The sequence below is a fragment of the Zea mays genome, chromosome 1 (assembly GCF_902167145.1).
Source record: "Zea mays cultivar B73 chromosome 1, Zm-B73-REFERENCE-NAM-5.0, whole genome shotgun sequence".
In the NCBI taxonomy this organism is placed as follows: domain Eukaryota; kingdom Viridiplantae; phylum Streptophyta; class Magnoliopsida; order Poales; family Poaceae; genus Zea; species Zea mays.
The window spans coordinates 268861924-268884143 of record NC_050096.1 but is presented as its reverse complement, the minus strand read 5'-3'; the positions used below and the strand labels follow the sequence as shown (position 1 = coordinate 268884143).

At 53.8% G+C, this 22220-nt stretch overlaps 1 protein-coding gene across 2 annotated transcripts; it reads left to right on the top strand.

Moving 5' to 3' along the window:
• Positions 1–466: 466 nt before the first annotated feature.
• LOC100272625 (uncharacterized) lies at positions 467–5800 on the top strand. 2 transcript variants are annotated; one of them, XM_008668612.4, is made up of 8 exons: positions 467–692; positions 819–993; positions 2177–2229; positions 2647–2709; positions 3011–3061; positions 3149–3266; positions 3351–3488; positions 5581–5800. In XM_008668612.4, exons 1-7 carry the CDS (start codon positions 585–587, stop codon positions 3464–3466), a joined length of 684 nt encoding a protein of 227 aa, XP_008666834.1. In that variant the 5' UTR covers positions 467–584; the 3' UTR covers positions 3467–3488; positions 5581–5800. The 2 variants fall into 2 exon arrangements, with proteins under 2 accessions (XP_008666834.1, NP_001352888.1); NM_001365959.1 differs by lacking the exon at positions 5581–5800 and adding an exon at positions 3682–3942 and having other exon boundaries at positions 498–692.
• Positions 5801–22220: the final 16420 nt, after the last annotated feature.

The window sequence follows — 22220 nt, the reverse complement described above, 5'->3', positions numbered from 1 at the left end:
TCAGTATATACTTGTGGGTTTTGACTGTTTGCATGATAGAGTTTGAAATAAGATATGAGATAAGATATATAGGGTCTGTTTGGTTCAGCTTTTTTCTGACCAGCTTTTCTGAGAATCTGGCTGTGATGAGAATCTGGCTGTGTAGAGAATCTGAGTATCATTAGGATTACATGCGGAGGAAGATAAATGTGTCCATAGGATTCAGGATCTAGAAAGTGACGGATTCCTACTATTGCAACGACTCAACCGATTATGTGTTTATGTTAATGTTGAATGATTTTTATCCAAACGAATTTAAAAGAAGCCGACTGAAAAGCTGAGCGTTTGGCAGTCTGCAGCAGCTTTTGGTGACCAGAAGCTCTAAAAAGCTGAAACAAACTGGGGCATAGTCTCGGTGAAAAAGCCACCATAAATTTGATAATTCATAGTAATTTCATCTAACGTGCATATTGTTGTCTGTATACAGACAATTATTAAAGGTCCAGTCAATAGCCTCAGCCCTCAGAAGCAAAAGCAACCAACTTTCTTCTCCGTCACCTGACTCACACCTCCACTCACCTCCGGTCCACCAACCTCTGCCGGCCATGGCGGCTGCGGCGGCGCAGAAGCTCCTCGAGGCGAGCACGAAGATCATCGGCGTCGGGCGCAACTACATCGCCCACGCCGAGGAGCTCGGCAACCCGATCCCCAAGGTGCAGTCGCGCGCCTCCCATCTTCGATCCCAAAACGCTGCCACGCTTCCAACCTCCCTCCCCACTCCTTCCCACGCTGCCTCTGGAGCCTGGATTTGACCTCGCGTGTGTTTGGGCGTATTACAGGAGCCCGTACTATTCCTGAAGCCGACCTCGTCGTTCCTCCACGCTGGCGTGGCCACCGCCGCCGTCGAGATCCCGGAGCCGCTCGAATCGCTACACCACGAAGTCGAGCTCGCCGTCGTCATCTCCCGGCGTGGGCGTGACATTCCTGAAGCGTCCGCCATGGACTTCGTCGGAGGTAATTTGAGAATTACGTCATCTTCGTAAGATATGTTCGTAAGATATGTTTGTGCTCCGTATTAACCATGAAGCCTTCGTGATCGTGAGATAGTAAGGGTTTGTATTCTCGTTTATAGAGAAAAGTCCGTGTGTTTGCAGTGCCAAAGTGTACTAAAAAATTCCTATGGTTTCATTTTTTTTTCAGAAAGGTCCATTGATTCTAGGATATGTTCATGCTCTGGAAACTATCTCTCCATTCCAAATTATAAGACGTTTTGTTTTTTCTAAATTTATAACTTTTGTTGTGCATTTAGATATACACTATACCTAAATGCATAGTAAAAACAATGTTTCTACTATCTAGAGTCAAAACGTCTTATAATTTAAAATAAAGAGAAATGAAGAGAGTATTTAAGATCATGGATAGTTATTTTGGCCTTTCTGCTTTATTGTGACAAGGAGTGATGGTGTGATGGAAGCTATAAACAGATGGGTTTTAGCAATTCTAGCTTCTTGAAATGTTTGGTGGAAAGTACAAGCAAGCATTTTTTTTTAAAAAAACTTGTCCGGGAGGGAATGACCGCCCTCCCGGTATTATACTAAGAAGAGACCGAAACAATGGTCCCGGCCGAGAAAATCTCCGAACTCTAGCCCCCTCATCACTAACGGGCCGACGTCAACCGTCCACTCTGCAACGACCCAACCGGAGGGTGGCGCACAGGACATCGTAACCCGAGAGCGGATGGGACCAACGAGCGGATTTTTTTTAACCAAATCAGAAAATTCGCTTCCGAGGAGAATCGAATCCGGGACTTGAAAGTGCTACTCGAAGCCTTTAACCACTAGGCGAGCAATTTAAAAGTTAGAATTGCCAAAGCAACCTCATGATCATTTGATGATGGTTATTGCATAGGCAGGAATACAAAAATATGTTTCATGGAATACAGAGATACAAAATTCATGAATTCAACTATGTTTTCTTGTACAATTGTGGATTTCTGGTTTTATGGCCTGACTGACAGCTATTTGTATTCTGTTCTCTTCATCATTAGTGAACTTGATTTGAAAGCTTACAATATGTGTCTCCTTTGTGCTTACCTGTTACCTCATTCTTTTTATGCCTTTTGAATTGAGCAGTTTAAAGCATTTGGTGGCGACAAACTAAATATGTGATAACTGCTTTGCGTCATTGAATTTTCCAGGCTATGCACTTGCTTTGGACATGACAGCAAGGGGCCTTCAATCTGTTGCTAAGGTGAGTTTTCTACAATCTGTTGTTTTTTCTGAGCCTCAGTACTGCTTGTTCAATTACTGTTGTTGCAGTGTCATCTGTCATCCCTATTAGTTGTTGAATCTTATATATGATCATACAAACATTCAATTTACATAATTAAATTCAATAGCTTTGCAATTTAGTGTCAGTAGTTGGTCTTCTCCATGATCATATCTATTGATGAATAGCAAAGATTCAGATGCTTTTAGTCGAGCTAGTGTCTTCATCCATCCAATATAATTCGTTTCACATAATGTTTTTTAAATATTTTGTTGTACAAATCTGGTAGCATCAATTGGCTGCCAATACCTTAAGTAGACTCGATCTCTTGATGCTTTTATATTAAAGAGAGTTATACCATTAACTTTCTTATCATACTCAACATCCACTAATTTGCAGTCTGCAGGCCTTCCATGGACTTTGGCTAAAGGGCAAGACACCTTCACTCCAATTAGTGCAGTAGTAAGCAATGGGTTTTCTTCATGTGCTTGGAGTTGGTTGGTGTCTCAGGACAGTATGTTTTATTTATTTGTGTTCGCTTTTTATAATTACACCTCAATAAATCAATACCATATTGAAGTTAGTCAGGGCAGAAGTACTAGTCAGTGCGGAAGGGTTGTTAGATAATAGACACCTCATCTTTGCTGCCTTCCGTGTTATCTGCAGCAATCCAGTGACATGAAATGTGTAATCTCATCAGCATGACACACTAATCCCGATGATAATTTTGACTTCCATTAATGATAATTTTTCTATTAATCAGGTTCCAAAATCATCTGTCACTAATCCCGACGATCTCGAGCTATGGCTAAAGGTATTTCTGCAAATATGTACTGAATTTCTTTAATGTTGCCCAAAGTGGTAGAGCATATGTTGACAATTGATTACCAACTGTAACCAGGTAGATGATGAACTAAGGCAGAAAGGATCGACAAGTGACATGATATTCAAGATTCCTTTTCTGATCAGCTATATCAGCTCCATCATGACATTAATGGAGGGTGATGTGATACTAACAGGTAGTGACATTTTCTCAAGACCAGCTTGTTTTTGCGCATCTGAGGTCTTTCTGCGGGCAATCCATTATTTATTTTCGTCTACAGGTACTCCTGAGGGTGTGGGTCCTGTGCGAGTAGGTCAGAAGATCAAAGCTGGTATAACTGACCTAATTGATGTCGAGTTCGATGTTCAGAGGCGCAACCGGTCATTTTCCACATGATTCAATAAGCAAGAAAGTAACGGTAAGCAACAAGTATTCCGAACATATGAGCTGGAGCTGATTTTTCCAATACAACACATAAGGTAGTGAAGGCAGCATGCTTTTATTTGTTGTGTGACTAAAAATAATATCAGACAATTGATTTCGTAAAAGCAAACCTGTTGGTCAGGTAGATGATGAACTAGGTCACAACATCATGCTGCTATTGTTTGCAGGCCAACCGCTTGAAGATTGCTGCTCGTGTCACGCTCACGCGTTCCTCTTGGGTATTCATTCTTCCTTGCGTTGCAGCGAGATTGCTTCGGCCCATGAGATGCGAGTTTAGCCTGTGCCCCGGCATGGCTTAAGCAAAATACCTGCTGGCCAATGTCGTATACTTGTACTGGTGATATATTACTGTGTAAAATAGAAAAAAAGTTTTGTTTTTCAGGTTTTTATAAACCGTATCAAATAATTCCAGGCCCTTGTTAGCCGTCTCCCTTTACAGCCACCTGTCTTGTCACCTTTTGTGAGAAGGCTCCTTGTCAATCTCTATCTCTACTACTACATAAGAAGTTACTGTAGACGTTCACAAAAGCTTTTGGTGCACGGTTCTGCCGAGGATCTCCGCCATCAATGCCCGCAATCGGATCGGACCAGTACGCGATATCAGCACCGCCCGTTGCCGAGGCCGCCATCAACGCCATCCTCCCGCAATCCTCGCCTACTGCCTTGCCTGCCCCTTCCATCCTTCTCCCCACCCCTCCTTCCATCCTCGCCCGCGCGCTCCGCACGTCCCCGCCGTCGCGCTCGCCTCCCTCCTCTTTGTTGCCTCCGTGTCGGCCTCCACCCCTCTCCGACGCGCTTACCACCGTCTCGGATTTCAGGTGCACTCTCTTCTCTACGGCGCGAGCAAGTGCGGCGCTTGCCATGGCATCGACGGGAACCAGGCATCACTCTCCCCATCTCTTGGGTACGCGTTTATTTCATCTCGCTCTGTGCTCGCCTCTACCATGGACACTAGGGTCTAGAGTTTAGTAGCGCCGCCGCCTACATCCCCGCCGTTGCGACAAGCACCGACCGCTCGCTTCCCCCTCCCTCCTCTCGTCGGCGCCAGCGAGCCGCACGTCGTGTGTCGTGTGGGTCGGCTACCCGGGTATCGGCGCCAGCGAGCCCTCGCCCCCCATCCCCCGCCAATCTCGGCGTCAGCGCGCCGCTCGCCATCCCCGCAGGCCACGCCCATGCCCCCCGCCTCTGTAGCCCCTGTCATCGGCGCCAGAAACCGCTCCCTTCGCATGCCGACCCTAGCTCCCAGATCCGCATTCGCCTCCGCCTTAGATCCCTACAGCGTGATGCGAGGGAACAACAACCGTGCAGCCTCCCCATCCTGAGCACCTCAAATCCGGTGCCCCCTCCCCAAGCCATTCCCTCGGCCGCGACAACGACGGCAACGAGCGTGGCCCCCCTCTACCACCTCTGCCTTTCCATTTGTGGCCTCCGCACCGCCCCAACGTTGACCCCTCCGTCCTCCCCCTCTACTCCTAGCGCAGCGCCGCCGCGCCTGCGCTATCCCACCCAATGGATGTGCTGCTGCCTCTGCAGCATGCCCCGTCGCTACCGACCCCGCCCAGCCATGCATTTGGAGTTCACAATGTGGAGACATGGTTTATTCACCGGACGACGAGGATGGTGCGTGGATGGCGAGGGAGGACCTCCACTGGACCTACTCCGCACCTCTTCATGTCTACCGAGGCCGAGCACATGGAGCCAACGACTACAAAATCATAAGGTATGCTAGCAGCCATTTAGCCAATGCTCGGACTTCACCCCACCCCCCACCTTCACGATCCATAGCCTCGAGGAGGAAGAGGAGACAGGGGCACCGATGAGGTTCAATGCCTATGAGAGGGGGTGCACGATGTGAGATGAGACACCCAAGCAGTCAAACTAAACACTATTGGTAGTAGTAGTAGCACAGTTAGCGCTTGCTTCGCTTCACCACGGTGTTCTCTCTTTCAATCAATACACAAGATGTGAATACAAAGGTTGCTGAGAATGCATCTTCATGGGCTTGAACTTGTTGAGATCGTCACATAAGAACTCATATGACTTTTCATGTTTATTTAATATAGCAGCTTCAAAATCAAGTCCGACTTCCAAGAAGAGCAAGGATGACGATGATTCTGATGAGGACGAGACAGATGAAACCAATTTCCTTTTAATGGTCTATGTTATCGTTCAAAATTGCCTTATGTTGACACTATGTATATATGCTATTCAAAATAACAGAGCCATTCATGTTGTTGGGCGCCTTGGATGAACTATCTTTTCTTCAACAAAGATGGAGCTCATGCAGATTGATTTAGTCCCTTTCTTGCAACGTAACATATATATTTCATACAAATTTTTTACTCCCGTCGCATCGCACGGGCACTCACCTAGTCTCTACTAACTATTAAGAGAGCAGTGTAGACTCCCCCCGCCGCGATTCCCCTCCGTGACGAATCACCCGCCATCTGATCCGCCAACCGACCTCCGCCAGCTGCCGCATCTGCGCAACCTCCGCCTCCATCGCCCAAGCTCCCGCCCGGGGGGAATCATCCGCCATCTGATCCGCCAACCGACCTCCGCCAGCTGCCGCATCCGCGCAACCTCCGCCTCCATCGCCCAAGCTCTCGCCCGCGGCGAATCATCCGCCATCTGATCCGCCAACCGACCTCCGCCAGCTGCCGCATCCGCGCAACCTCCGCCTCCATCGCCCAAGAACTCCTCCTCCCGCCTCGTGGGCCGCTGCAACCCCTCCTGCCTGTAGATCCACTCCACCGCGAACCTCCCCATGCCTCCACCGCCCCTTCCGTACCTCCTCCTCCTCTAGACACACGGCCAAGCACCAAGCGACCAAACGCGAGCCGCCTTGAACTCGAAGCAAGCAAGCGACTGAGCTGCATTTTCTTCAGTTGTTTGGAAAGGCCCTAATGGCGGGGATGCGCTGGGGGCGGTGGCTGGGGCTGGTGACGGTGGCGTGGGTGCAGTGCATCTCCGGCAACAACTACACCTTGATGTCCAGCTCCAGCCCCGAAAACTGCTCCTCCTCCTCAGAATGGCCCGACCGAGCGGCGGCATCGCGCTCCAACCGGTACCTCTTCGACGCGAATGCGCAGGCCCGGTGCGCGGGGTACCTGGACCTGATGAGGCTAGAGGTGGATGCGCAGCTGGGCAGGCTCAGGGGCGGTGTCACCGGCCTGGAGAGCTACGCCTTGCCGGGCAACGGCCGTGCGATCAGAGGTGCGCACCTGGGCATGTCGCTTGATGTCATGTTGATTGAGATTGATGAGAGGTTCAACGCCCTGAAGCTGCTCATGGGCTCCGTGTTCCGGTAGGCCAAGGAGATGCTCCAACAGCTGCCGTTTGCAAGATCTTACCGAATCTTTATCTCAATCAGTTCGACATCTGCACATGGTCGTGGTACAGGGTGTATTGAAAGCAATTCATATCAGTTGTGTTGGTTATCCAACGAAGAGGACATTAAGATGAGTTCATTGACCAGTTTGGAATGCTTGCACCGGACCTTGTCGACAGGTATAATGCACGCCTAACCGTCCAGTTTTGTATAGTGTTTCAAATGTGTTGCCTACGCACGTCTAGCCGTCCAGGTATCTCTAGCTCGCCTTGGGAAACAACGATTCCTTGGACCGGATAAAGGTAAAGATGATGGATCATGGGGATGGTGATCGTGGCTGGGATGTCTTCTCTTTGGAGTATGATGCTAGGGTCCCCCTGGACACTGTGTTCACAGCTTCAGTTATGAAGATGTATCTCAAGGTTTTCAACTTCTTATGGAAGCTCAAACACGTATATCACTCCCTTACCGGAGTGTGGAAGACTATGAAACCTAACTGCATTGTTTCTTCTCCATTTTACAAGGAAGGAACAAGCATCAGGCGACGACCGTCTCGACTGCGGGAGAGGGGAGTGCCCCTCGAGTATCCGCAGGTCTGTTTGGTAACTGTGTTGTTTCCTGCTTTCTGTTATTCATAGATCATATGGTTAAATGGCATGCGTATACAGAATCGAAGATATCATGAGAAATGATTTTGTTTTATTTATGTTCTCCATTTGTATGCTTTTTTGTTTCGTCGCTGTAAAAGTGTGTCCAATTTTAGTACCATGTCTCTGATATATATGAACTATTTCATCCATTCATCAATTCAGGGATCCAACACTTGGACACCGACATTCGCATTCCTAGGAACATCGACCGGGGGGAAAAGTAAGGAAAGTTGTGCTGGTGTAGGAAGCAACAAAAAATCAGATCCGTTCTAGCTCTGTTCATTTTTATTCTTTTTTTTTCTCTTGGGAACTTCATGTACATATATATATAATAGTTCATCAGGAGCCACAGGCCAAGCGGCGAGACGAGGCGGTTTGGAACTGCCATGGCAGCGGCAGCCGCCAACTTCCGATCCCGCCGCAGCTGTGGCCGCCATGTCCACCTGTACCCACTCCACCTGTGCCCACTGGTTCGTTCCTGGCTCCGAATTTCTTTCCCATCCATCTCCCTTGCGCTTCCTGGTCCCTTGCTGTACATGGGTCGCCGTGTATGTGATGTGCTTGAACTGGTAGGCTTCTAAGTGAGACTTGTCTGCATTCTGCTCTTTGAAAGCCATCATATCCTCTGTAGCGGTCCCTGGTTGAAGGTTGGTTTCATATTTACTTCCTTGATTAGCACCATTGCAGCTTATAGAAAGTAAAACACTGGCGGATGGCAAAGTCAGATCACCATGAATATGGTCCTTTTCCACTGACCCAATATTTGCAGAGACAAATGGGATGATTCCACCGGGCTCATGAAATGAACTCACGATATACCTCCTCATCTAGGATGAGTTGATCCTTAAACCAAGCACCCCTAATACTGTCTATGCCTAGATCTACCATGATTTTTTATTCAAGCTACGAAACAAATTACAAACCATAATATTGTTTTCCTGATAGTTTATCCTTTTACATCACTAAACTTGATATTTCATTACAGAATGGAGTTCATTCCCTCTGTCCAGTTGTATGGTCAAAATATAGGAGATGGTTGATGATGTCCAATAGCTTGTGTAAGTCTCATTCGTCTTCTAAGAGATTATTTGTAGTTGTCAGTAACCAGTGTATCTATTAATATATTGAGATTAAAATAACTAACTCAATGAAATATCAGGAGAGCTTTTTGTTGTATTGCTTTGTATTATAGTTATTCAATTAAAGGATACATTTTGTCATGGTTCTTCAATTGTAAGGTTACTTTTACCTTGTAGTCTGAGGGAGAAGCACTTCCATTTGGTTTTGAAATGTCCAGGCGATCTGAATACTACTAAAAATTAATTAGCACATCAGCTTCTTTTTTGTATTTGGCAATGGCCAATGAGTACTGTAGCTAACCTGTTCCCTGAAAATTGTTACTATCTTCCTTAGCAACATGCTTTTGCATTATGTTTTAGAAATGCCTCCACAATGATCAGTTACTGATCATCGGTACGATGTCCACTAGCGTGAATTCATCAAGATGAGTTTATAAATATATTGCATTTGCTATACGTGAGACTTTTTTATCCTCTGGTATCATTGTGGCTTGCATGTCAGTACTTTGTATAATAGAGATTATGCGAGTAACTTACCAGTGATGTCGTTGTCGATCTTACGCTTGGTGCCCCTAATAACAATCTTATTAGGTCCATCAGCCTTTCCTGTTCTGAGCAAGTTGAAGTAGGCATTATTTGTCTGTTTGACCAACGACATCAATATTGTGATAAATTTATATTTTGTTTATCTACTACAGCTCAAGACTGTGACTAAATTTCAACGGATTAAGGTGGATAGCGTCAGATTTGAAGATGAGAAGCTTTAGGATACCTCGTATTGGGCTAACATTACCATTCCCATGGCACCGTTACCATTCCATGTTTCTAATGCACTGAGGGTATGAGGCCACGCTTCTGTATGTGCCTACCGCCAAGACACCTTGAGCTACACATGTGGTTTGTTATTATCTTGAAAGCGTAATTGTGACAATACTATAACCTTAATATGCTTGCTTGATCTATATTTTTTCTGCCATCAAGAATGAGTCAATTAGATAAGGATATATGTTAGCTTTGTCAGTATTGTCTGAGTCTTTAAGCGTAGCAGTAAAAGTTTTGGCACACCATTATTTTAGTTATTATGATCTGAACAACCTATTTTATATAGGAAGCTCGTGGCAAATGCATCCTCACAACAGGACGATGGAGCTCAAGGCATCAAGTGGTGGCTTGCTCGGACTCGCGCTCCTCTGCAACAAGGCACTGTTCCCCATGAGGGTTCCCATTACCATTGCGCTCGCGTCGCCTGTCACTGGGTCTCTGAGCCATTAGAGGCTCGTCAATTTATGTAAATTTATGTTCCGTTGCAATGCACGAGCACATACCTATAAGATATTAAGATCAAAGATAGTATATATATATTGTTTGTTTTCATGTATTACCTAACACTGTCTAGATGTACATAAATTACCATGATATTATATATTCCCGTTACAACGCACGGGCACTCACCTAGTAAACAAATAATTTCCCTAACATACCCCCTCTGTTCTGTAATAAAACACATTTTAGAAAATTTAAGATAATTTAAAAAGAAAACTTAAATGATAATATGTATCCATAAAGTAAACCCAATTAAGAAGATTCTTTTCCGATTATAGTTTTTTAATAAACTTTGCTAGATATGAGCATGGGCAACGCTTTAGAGGTTATGTTTGGTTTATAGGGACTAATTTTTAGTCTTTTAATTTTATTCTATTTTAGTATTTAAATTATCAAATATATAGTTTCCGTATTTAACAATTTAGAGATTAAAATAGAATAAAATATAGAGACTAAAAATTTATCTCTAGAAACCAAACGCCTCTAGAGTGGAGGGAGTATAATATCTATACATAGTATTAAAATGAGCAAAATCTTCGCATATGGCATACAATCTATATCTAGCCTAGTTGTCTCCCTTATACGTCCTATGCCTGTCGTGTTCGTGGCAACTCGTATGGCTCGTTTTTTTTCACCTTTCTCGGTCTGAGCAAGCCGTCCCATAATATATGGTGTAACTATTTTTTATTATTGTTCTATAATATAAGACGTGTTTTATATATGCACACATACAATGATATAGAAAGAATTAAATACATTTCTTAATCTTTGAACTAGAGGTAGTTACGTATTATATACTGTCGGCGTTTCGAACCCGGGGGGTCCCTGGACCGACGAGTAATTTGTCGCCGCGTGCCCCAGCCCAGATGGGTCGGTGCGAGACGGAGCGCGAAGGGGGGAGAGAAGCCGGAGGGAGACATGCGTAAAAGGGGAAACCCGCGGCCTTCGTGTTTGTCCCGCGCCCAGGTCGGGTGCGCTTGCAGTAGGAGGTTACAAGCGTCCACGCGGGAGGGAGCGAGAGGCTTACGCGAGCACCGTCCCGTCCTTCCCCGCGCGGCCAACCTTCTGTAAGAGGGCCCTGGACCTCCCTTTTATAGGCGTAAGGAGGGGGTCCAGGTGTACAACTGGGAGATGTAGCAGTGTGCTAACGTGTCTAGCAGAGTGGAGCTAGTGCCCTAAGTACATGCCGTCGTGGCAGCCGGAGAGGTTTTGGCACCCTGTTCATGTGATGTCGTGGCCGTCGGAGGAGCGCTGGAGCCTGGCGGAAGGACAGCTGTCGGGGTTGTCGAGTCCTTGCTGACGTCTCCTTGCTTCCGTAAGAGGGCTGAGAGCCGCCGTCGTCATGGAGCGTGCGGGGCGCCATCATTACTTGTTTACCGGGGCGAGCCAGATGGGACGTCGGTCTTGTTCCCCGTAGCCAGAGCTAGCTAGGGGTAGGGTAATGATGGCCCCTCCTGTGATGCGGTCGGTCCGAGCCCTGGGTTGGGCGACGCGGAGGCTCCTCCGAGGTCGAGGTCGAGTCTGTCTTCTGAGGCCGAGGTCGAGTCCGAGCCCCTGGGTCGGGCGAGGCGGAGACTGTCGGCTGAGGCCAGGGCTGAGGCCGAGCCCTAGGGTCGGGCGAGGCAGAGTTCGTCGTCTTCCGGGGCTGAGCCCGAGTCCGAGCCCTGGGTCGGGCGAGGCGGAGTTCGTCGTCTTCCGGGGCTGAGCCCGAGTCCGAGCCCTGGGTCGGGCGAGGCGGAGTTCGTCGTCTTCCGGGGTTGAGCCCGAGTCCGAGCCCTGAGTCGGGTGAGGCGGAGCTTTCTATGGCGCCTGAGACCGGACTTGGGTGCTATCAGCCTCACTCTGTCGAGTGGCACAGCAGTCGGAGCGACACGGGCGGCGCTGTCCTCTTGTCAGGCTGGTCAGTGGAGCGGCGAAGTGACGGCGGTCACTTCGACTCAGTCGACTGAAAGGCGCGCGCCAGGATAAGGTGTCAGGCCACCTTTGCATTAAATGCTCCTGCGATACGGTCGGTCGGCGCGGCAATCGGGCCAAGGTTGCTTCTTGGCGAAGACTGGGCCTCGGGCGAGCCGAAGGTGTGTCCGTTGCTTGAGGGGGCCCTCGCGCGAGACGTGAATCCTCCGGGGTCGGTTGCCCTTGCCCGAGGCTGGGCTCGGGCGAGGCGAGATCGTGTCCCTTGAGTGGACCGAGCCTTGACTTAATCGCACCCATCAGGCCTTTGCAGCTTTATGCTGATGGGGGTTACCAGCTGAGATTAGGAGTCTTGGGGGTACCCCTAATTATGGTCCCCGACAGTAGCCCCCGAGCCTCGAAGGGAGTGTTAATACTCGCTTGGAGGCTTTTGTCGCACTTTTTTGCAAGGGGACCAGCCTTTCTCGGTTGCATTTTGTTCCGGTGGGTGCGCGCGAGCGCACCCGCCGGTTGTAGCCCCCGAGGCCTCGGAGGAGTGGTTTGACTCCTTCGAGGTCTTAATGCGTTTCGCGATGCTTCGGCCGGTCTGGTTGTTCCCTCATGCGAGCTGGCCGTAGCCCGGGTGCACGGTCGGGTCCCAAGTTCTCGGGCTGGTATGTTGACGCTGTCAACGGTTTGGCCGGAGCCGGGTTTGCGAGAACAGCCCCCGAGCCTCCACACAGAGCGAGAGGACGGTCAAGGACAGACTCGACTTTTTTACATACGCCCCTGCGTCGCCTTTCCGCAAGGAGGAGGGGGGAAAGCGCCATGTTTCCCTTGGAGGGCGCCGAACATGGTGTCTCCAGTGAGCTGCTGACGGGTAATCTGAGTGGACGCCCGTGCCCCATTTTTAGGGGTCGGCTAGAGGCCCGGAGGCGCGCTCCAAAAGTACCTGCGGGTGATCTGCCGGACCCGGTCCCCTTTTGACGGGGTCCGAGGGCTCGATGCCTCCCTCTGATGGGATTCCGTTACAAGATCATTCCCGCTGGTATCGGAAATGTCCTAGGGTACCTCGGGAGCGTAGCCCGAGCCTTGGTTATGTATCGAACGTACCCAGGGTCATCCCTCGCTCTGCGTCTGAGGCGGCTGTGAACCCTTCGAGGGCCAGCCTACGAACCCCTGATCAGTAGTGGGCGCGGAGCCCGAGTGGCCTGAGGCGGCCGTTGAACCCTTCTGAGGGGCCGGCCTTCGAACCTCTGACCAGTAGTGGGCGCGGATCCCGAGCGCTCTGAGGCGGCTGTTGAACCCCTCCGAGGGGCCAGCCTTCGAACCTCTGATCAGTAGGGGGGCTCGGGGCCCGTTTCCTTCGCGGGGAAGGATCCCTTTCGGGGTATCCCCTTTCCCGATCCCTGTTGTAAGAGAGAGAAAGAGGAAAAGGAAAAGGATACGAAATCGAAATGACGTGGCGCACCTTTTTTGACGCGGTCATTATGGCGAAGGCGAAGCGTCGCCCGCTTCTCCTGCCAAAGGTGTCGTCTGTCCTGCCGCAGAGTTAATGCGACGGGACGAGTGGTTCACGGGGCAGCCGTTGCGCGCGTGCGAGCCGTTCGATGAATGGAACACGGGCGCGCCGTCTTCACGCCGCGAGAGAGGGTTCCCTTGCTGTCCCTCGATGGGACGTGAGCTTGGCTGACGACGTGACCGCTGCTTCCGCCCGCCTGCCACTGCCATTACTGCCGGCCCAGTTTTGGCCGTATTGACGGTCGCGCCTTTTCCCACAGCTGACTGACCCGTGACCGATGTGCCTGGCTGGCACTGTTGGGTCATACGCAGGGTTGCCTCGAGTCGCGGTACTGGTTCCGCAGTCGAGGAGGCGCGGTAATGGCGCGAGTGGCGGTGCAGTTGCTCGCACGTAGCAACCGGCGCGCCGGTTGCATGACGTGTGGGCCTGGGCCTCCATGCTGGGCGCGTTGGAGTCGAAGGGGTGCGCCCACCTGGCGCGGTTGCATGCCGCCTGCATGGTTGTCCGCCCTTTCACCCGCTGGTCTGGGCGAAAGTGGAGGAATGCTTGTAACCGCTGGGAAGTTGCGCGCACCGCGCGCGGCGGTTTGGCTTCTTCTGCCCTAGGCCAACTTGCATGACGCGTGGGACCCAGCCCCCGGGTCGTAGGGGGAGGACCTTGGAGCGTGTTGGAGAAGACTCAGCCTGCGATGGCTGAGGACGCAAGTGGGGAGAGTTGCCTTTAAAAGGAGGGTGACCCCCTTGAAAGGCAACCATGTCTTCGCGCTCCCTTATGCATCGCGTCTTTCCACCTTCCGAGCCCCCGGATGGGGAACACCCGCTATCCTTCCGCCTTGTCGTTGGAGGAACGCAGCTTCGCGGAAGTTGGTACCTTTCAGACATCGTTCGGCTTCAAGGATTTTCATGAGGCAGCCCGGCCGCATCCCCTCGCCGGTGGTCACCCAAGACGGTGACCACCAGCCCCTGGGTGGGGAGAAGCAAGTCGGGCTGCGATCTTGGTCCCGCCCTCAGCTTCAAGGATCTTCATCATCCTTGCTGGGGCGGAGGCCGGGCTAAGCCGGAGCTCTACCTCCCACGCGGGTTCGTGGGTCAGCCTCTCCCTCAGCATTCAAGGGACAGGGCGCTCACCGGCCTAGCGGGAGGGTCGGACTCCGACAACGCGGGGCCGATCGGCGGCGAGCGTCGTCAGCTTCAGCGCGTTGGGCTCGCTGGCTCAGCTGGCTCTGGCTCGGCTCCCGGTGCCCCCTCTCACCGCGAGGGCGGTTGTCGCGCCGCGCGCACCGGAGGACCGCCCAAGACGTCGCGCGCTGCTAGGGCGACGTTCGTGTTCTGGGGCTGTCCTGCCTTTGCCCCGGTACGGTGCCTCTACGCGGAGGTCGGTGCTCCGCTCGTCCGGGAGGATCCGAGTGGGGATCTGCCGGTGGGCAGACGGCTCCTGTCGTCGGTGCTGAGGTGGCGGCGGCTGGAGAAGTCCTCGTCGCTGACGGGATCACCGCCACCATCCGCGCTCCGGGCCTCCGTCTCTTTGTACTTGTCCTCGCCCCTCGAGCGTAGACGTGGGCGAGGGCATTGTTGTAGCGGCGTCCGCCCTGAGGCCATTGCTGCTGCAATTCGGCCACCCGGAGCGGAGGTCGTTGTCGCTGCTGCTGGATCGGGCGACGGTGGGCGACCTAGAGCTTTGTCGCCCCGCAGGCCCCCCAATGTCGGGGGTTGTTCGTACCCGCGGAGGTGGAACCAGAGTTCCGTTTGTAATGGCACCTTGAGTGCCGGTGTCTGTTCATTGTGGCTGTCGAGGCCTGAACATGTATGTATCTTTGGCACGGAGCTGTGTTTTTCCTCATTTCGAGCACTAAGACTCGCCTGTCGGCTATCTGAACCGCTTCACCAAGTGTGAGTTGCCTCGTGCGAAGGTGACGAGTGAGGTATCCGTATCCCGGAGGCGTAGGAATCCCTCGGCTTGGTCAACCTTGTCGCCTGAGGCTTCTCTTGCTTAGTTAAAGGAACCCCTCGGTCGCCCTTCGATGAGCCGAAGCCGGAGGTAGCGGTGGCAGCATGGACAGGGGCAGAGTTGGCTCGAAAAGAAGATTTGGTCGGCCGGAGCCTGGCCGGGTCGTCCGCTGGCGGGACCGACGCTGGAGTTGAATTGTCGAGGCCACAAACCGGGCTGATGTCCTCGGGGGACAGCTGGCTGAGGCTTCGGGGTGGCCGGCCGAGTCGTCTGCTCGAGCCGGATCCCTGGAGAAGACCCTGGCAGCGATGGCCCGGGCGTGGTGCTGATGTCATCCTTCGGAGTGGGGATCCTCCAACCGCGTCGCCGTCCGAGGCTAGGTCGGACCTCGCCGAAGGTGTAGATGACGCCGAGGGTGCTACTGCTCCCTTCAACTGTCAAAGTCCGAGCCTGCAGGATCGGGTTATCTTGTAGTGTGCGTATGTTTTCTGCGGCCGCCGAGGCCCAAACATACTGTCATCGTGTTGTAAAGCTGCGTTTCTTTTCCTCTTGTTTCGAGTGTTTGGACTTGTTTTGTCGGTAACAGAATTACTTGTCCAAGCGAGAGTTACTTTTCACGGAAGGTGACGAGTGAGGTATCCGTATCCCGGAGGCGTAGGAGTCCCTCGGCTCGGTCGGCCTTGCCGCTTACGCGTACTCTTACTCGTCCGTGGGATTCTGCTATCGATATAGTCAAGAAGGCCCGAAAAATCGTTTCGGCAGAAGAGTTTTTGAGCGTGAAGACTTGTTCGGTCCGCGGAATCACTTATCCGAGCGTGAGTTACTCATCGCAAAAGGTGATGAGTGAGGTATCCGTATCCCGGAGGTGTAGGAGTCCCTCGGCTCGGTCAGCCTTGGCTGCTTACGTGTACTCCGTCGTTTTCAGGATCCACTTTCGAAGTAGTCGAAAAGCACGAAAGACATTCTGGCAGAAAAGATCTTTTTCCGAGGAAAATTTTGACGCAGAGGGGGTTCCCCCCTTTTAGCCCCCGAGGGAGGGTCGGGCTTTGCCGAGGCAAGGCTGACCCTTCCTTGATGACTAAACTTTGTGCGTGAGCGAGGTGTATGAACGACTTGAAAGCATCTTAAGGGTAGAAGCGACGTAGCTGTCGGATGTTCCAAGCGTTGCTATAGACCTCGCCTTGACTGTTGGCCAGCTTGTACGTCACGGGCTTCAGAACTTTGGCGATGACGAACGGCCCTTCCTAGGGAGGCGTGAGCTTGTGCCGCCCTCGGGCGTCTTGTCGCGGTCGAAGCACCAGGTCGCCCACCTGGAGGTCTCGGGACCGAACCCCTCGGGCGTGGTAGCGTTGCAGGGACTGCTGGTACCGTGCCGAGTGTAGTAAGGCCATGTCCCGAGCCTCTTCCAGCTGGTCCAGTGAGTCTTCTCGATTAGCTCGATTGCTTTGGTCGACGTAGGCCCTCGTCCTCGGGGAACCATATTCTAAGTCTGTGGGCAAGATGGCCTCGGCCCCATAGACTAGAAAGAACGGTGTGAAGCCCGTGGCTCGGCTCGGCTCGGCGTTGTCCTCAAACTCTAGACCACAGAGGGGAGCTCCTTCATCCATCGCTTGCCGAACTTGTTGAGGTCGTTGTAGATCCGCGACTTGAGTCCTTGCAGGACCATGCCGTTGGCACGCTCTACTTGCCCATTCGTCATGGGGTGAGCCACGGCGGCCCAGTCCACCCAGATGTGGTGATCCTCGCAGAAGTCCAGGAACTTTCTGCCGGTGAACTGGGTGCCGTTATCAGTGATGATGGAGTTCGGGACCCCAAAACGATGGATGATGTTGGTGAAGAACGCCACCGCCTGTTTGGACCTGATGTTGTTTAGGGGTCTGACCTCGATCCACTTGGAGAATTTGTCGATGGTGACCAGCAGGTGCGTGTAGCCCCCGGGTGCCTTCTGCAAGGGACCGACGAGGTCCAGACCCCACACAGCAAACGGCTAGGTGATGGGTATGGTCTGCAGAGCCTGAGCGGGCAAGTGTGTCTGCCTCGCATAGAACTGACACCCTTCGCAGGTGCGGACAATTCTGGTGGCGTCGGCCACCGTTGTCGGCCAGTAGAAACCTTGTCGGAAAGCGTTTCCAACAAGGGCTCGAGGCGCCGCGTGATGACCGCAATCCCCGAGTGTATTTCTTGCAAGAGCTCCTGGCCTTCAGCGATGGATATGCACCGCTGGAGGATGCCTGAGGGGCTGTGGTGGTAGAGCTCCTTCCCGTCCCCCAGCAAGACGAACAACTTGGCGCGCCGCACCAACCGCCGAGCTTCGGCTCGGTCGAGGGGTAGCTCTCCTCGGTGGAGATATTACAGGTACGGGGTCTGCCAGTTTCGATTAGGCGTGACCCCGCTCCGCTCCTCCTCGACGTGCAGTGCCTCACCCTCGGGGGCCGAGGGTGCCTCGGGCTGAGCCGAGGGTGCCTCGGGCTGAGCCGAGGGTGCCTCGGGCTGAGCCGAGGGTGCCTCGGGCTAAGCCGAGGATGCCTCGGGCCGAGCCGAGGGTGTCTCGGGCCGAGCCGAGGGTGCCTCGGGCTCGGGCGCGTCGTCGGTCTTGACAGAGGGTTGATGCAGGTCTCGGGAGAAGACGTCCAGGGGAACTGTTGTTCGCCCCGAAGCTATCTTAGCTAGCTCATCCGCAGTCTCGTTGTAGCGTCGGGCGATGTGGTTGAGCTCGAGCCCGTAGAACTTGTCTTCCAGGCGCCGAACCTCATCGCAGTAGGCTTCCATCTTCGGGTCGCGGCAGTGGGAGTTCTTCATGACTTGGTCGATGACGAGCTGCGAGTCACCGCGAGCGTCGAGGCGTCGGACCCCCAGCTCGATGGCGATGCGCAACCCGTTGACCAGAGCCTCGTACTCGGCCACATTGTTGGACGCCGGGAAGTGGAGGCGTAGCACGTAGCGTAGGTGCTTCCCGAGGGGCGAGATGAAGAGCAGGCCCGTGCCTGCCCCTGTCTTCATCAGCGACCCGTCGAAAAACATGGTCCAGAGTTCCGGTTGGATCGAAACTGTTGGGAGTTGGGTATCGACCCATTCAGCCACAAAGTCCGCCAAGACTTGGGACTTGATGGCCTTCCGAGGGGCGAACGAGATTGTCTCGCCCATGATTTCCACCGCCCACTTTGCAATCCTACCCGATGCCTCTCGGCACTGGATGATCTCCCCCAGGGGGAAGGATGACACCACAGTCACCGGATGAGACTCGAAGTAGTGTCGCAACTTCCGCCGCGTCAGGATCACCGCGTACAGCAGCTTCTGAATTTGTGGGTAGCGGATCTTGGTTTCGGACAGTACCTCACTGATGAAGTAGACTGGCCTCTGGATGGGCAATGCATGCCCCTCTTCTCGTCTCTCAACCACGATCGCGGCGCTAACCACCTGAGTGGTAGCGGCGACGTAGATCAAGAGGGCTTCTCCGGCGGCGGGAGGCACCAAGATGGGCGCGTTCGTGAGGAGCGCCTTCAGGTTCCCGAGGGCTTCCTCGGCCTCTGGGGTCCAAGTGAAGCACTCGGCCTTCCTTAAGAGGCGGTACAGAGGCAGGCCTCTTTCGCCGAGGCGTGAGATGAAACGGCTCAGAGCCGCAAGGCATCCCGTGACCCTCTTTACGCCTTTTAAGTCCTTGATGGGCCCCATGTTGGTGATGGCCGCGATTTTCTCCGGGTTGGCCTCGATGCCCCGCTCGGAGATGATGAACCCCAAGAGCATGCCTCGGGGGACCCCGAAGACACACTTCTCATGATTGAGTTTTACGCCTTTCGCCTTGAGACACCGGAATGTCGTTTCAAGGTCGGAAAGGAGGTCAGAGGCTTTCCTTGTCTTGACTACGATGTCATCGACGTAGGCCTCGACCGTTCGACCAATGTGTTCGCCGAACACGTGGTTCATGCACCGTTGGTACGTTGCACCCGCATTCCTCAAACCAAACGACATGGTAACATAGCAGTACATGCCGAAGGGTGTGATGAAAGAAGTCGCGAGCTGGTCGGACTCTTTCATCCTGATCTGGTGATACCCTGAGTAGGCATCGAGGAAAGACAAGGTTTCGCACCCAGCAGTGGAATCCACGATTTGATCGATGCGAGGCAGAGGGTAGGGAACTTTCGGACATGCTTTGTTTAGACCAGTGTAGTCTACACACATCCGCCATTTCCCTCCTTTCTTTCTCACAAGCACAGGGTTGGCAAGCCATTCGGGATGGAATACCTCTTTGATGAGCCCTGCCGCCATTAGCTTGTGGATCTCCTCGCCTATGGCTCTGCGCTTTTCTTCGTCGAATCGGCGCAGAGGCTGCTTCACGGGTCGGGCCCCAGCTTGGATATCCAGCGAGTGCTCGGCGACATCCCTCGGTATGCCGGGCATGTCCGAGGGACTCCACGCGAAAACGTCGGCGTTTGCGCGGAGAAAGTCGACGAGCACTGCTTCCTATTTGGGATTGAGCTCAGAGCTGATCCGGATCTGCTTAGAGGCGTCGTTGCTGGGGTCGAGAGGGACGGATTTAACCGTCTCCGCTGGCTCGAAGTTGCCGGCGTGGCGCTTCACGAATGGCGCCTCCTTGGAGAGGCTCTCCAAGTCAGCGATGAGGGCCTCGGATTCGGCGAGGGCCTCGGCGTACTCCACGCACTCCACGTCACATTCGTACGCATGTCGGTACGTGGGGCCGATGGTGATGACCCCGTTGGGGCCCGGCATCTTGAGCTTGAGGTAAGTGTAGTTGGGGACGGCCATGAACTTGGCGTAGCATGGTCTCCCCAGCACTGCGTGGTGGGTTCCTCGAAACCCGACCACCTCGAACGTGAGGGTCTCCCTTCGGAAGTTGGAGGGCGTCCCAAAGCAGACGGGTAGATCGAGTTGTCCGAGGGGCTGGACGCGTTTCCCGGGGATGATCCCGTGAAAAGGCGCAGCGCCTGCCCGGACCGAGGACAGATCGATCCGCAGGAGCCCGAGGGTCTCGGCGTAGATGATGTTGAGGTTGCTGCCTCCGCCTATGAGGACCTTGGTGAGCCTGACGTTGCCGATGACGGGGTCGACAACGAGCGGGTATTTCCCCAGGCTCGGCACGCGGTCGGGATGGTCGCCCTGGTCAAAAGTGATGGGCTTGTCGGACCAGTCTAGATAGACTGGCGCCGCCACCTTTACTGAGCAGACCTCCCTACGCTCTTGCTTGCGGTGCTGAGCCGAGGCGTTCGCCACTTGCCCACCGTAGATCATGAAGCAGTCGTGGACCTCGGGGAACTATCCTGCCTTGTGATCCTCCTTCTTATCGTCGTCGCGGGCCCTGCCACCCTCCGCAGGTGGCCCGGCCTTGTGAAAGTGGCGCCGAAGCATGGCGCACTCCTCAAGGGTGTGCTTGACGGGCCCCTGATGATAGGGGCACGGCTCCTTGAGCATCTAGTCGAAGAGATTGGCGCCCCCGGGAGGTTTCCGAGGGTTCTTATACTCAGCAGCGGTGACAAGGTCCGCGTCGGCGGCGTCGTGTTTCGCTTGCGACTTCTTCTTGCCTTTCTTCTTGGTGCCACGCTGAGTTGACGCCTCGGGGACATCTTCCGGTGGGCGGCCCTGGGGCTGCTTGTCCTTTCGGAAGATGGCCTCAACCGCCTCCTGGCCAGAGGCGAACTTGGTGGCGATGTCCATCAGCTCGCTCGCCCTGGTGGGGGTCTTGCGACCCAGCTTGCTCACCAGGTCGCGGCAGGTGGTGTCGGCGAGGAACGCGCCGATGACATCCGAGTCGGTTACGTTGGGCAGCTCGGTGCGCTGCTTCGAGAATCGCCGGATGTAGTCCCGGAGAGACTCTCCCGGCTGCTGGCGGCAGCTTCGGAGATCCCAGGAGTTCCCAGGGCGCACGTACGTGCCCTGGAAGTTGCCGGCGAAGGCTTGGACCAGGTCGTCCCAGTTGGAGATCTGCCCCGGAGGCAGGTGCTCCAGCCAGGCTCGAGCGGTATCGGAGAGGAACAGGGGGAGGTTGCGGATGATGAGGTTGTCATCGTCCGTTCCACCCAGGTGGCAAGCCAGCCGATAATCCGCGAGCCACAGTTCCGGCCTTGTATCCCTTGAGTACTTTGTGATAGTAGTCGGGGTTCGGAACCGGGTCGGGAACGGCGCCCGTCGTATGGCCCGGTTGAAAGCCTGTGGACCGGGTGGTTTGGGCGAGGGACTCCGATCCTCCCCGCTGTCGTAGCGTCCCCCACGCCTGGGGTGGTAGCCTCGGCGCACCCTCTCGTCGAGGTGGGTTCGTCGGTTGCGGTGAGGGTGTTCGTTGCCGAGGCGACCCAGGGCCGCAGGCGCTGTGTTGCGCGTGCGCCCGGTATGGACCGAGGCTTCCCGCATGAATCGGGAAGGCGCGGCGCGATGCTCCGAGGGGTAGCCCTGCCTGCGGGAGGCAGAGCTTTCGGCCTGTCGGACCGCAGCATCCTCCAGGAGATTCTTGAGCTCTCCCTGGATACGCCGTCCTTCGGTGGTTGATGGCTCCGGCATCGCGTGGAGAAGTATTGCCGCTGCAGCCAGGTTCTGGCCGACCCCACTGGAAGTCGGTGGTGGCCCTGCCCTGACATCGTCTGTGATGCGGTGCTGGAGGCCTTGGGGTAGATGACGTGCTTCTCCGGCCGGCGGTTGGCCTGCCCATTCCTGCCCGATGTCCCGGCGGAACGACTCAAGCGTTCCTGCTCCCTCGTCGAGCCTGGCCTGCATCTCGCGGATTTGCTCGAGCTATGGGTCATGACTCCCCGCCGAGACGGGGACCACAACTAGCTCCTGAAGGATGTCAACGCGAGGCGCAGACCTAGGGGGATCACCGTTTTCCGGCGTACCAAGATGGTTGCCTTCGTCGGGACCCCCTAGATCGACGTGGAAACATTCACGACTTGGGTCGCAGTCCTCGTCGCCGAGGCTGCGGCTACCGTCGGAACAGTCGGAAAGGCAGTAGTTGCAT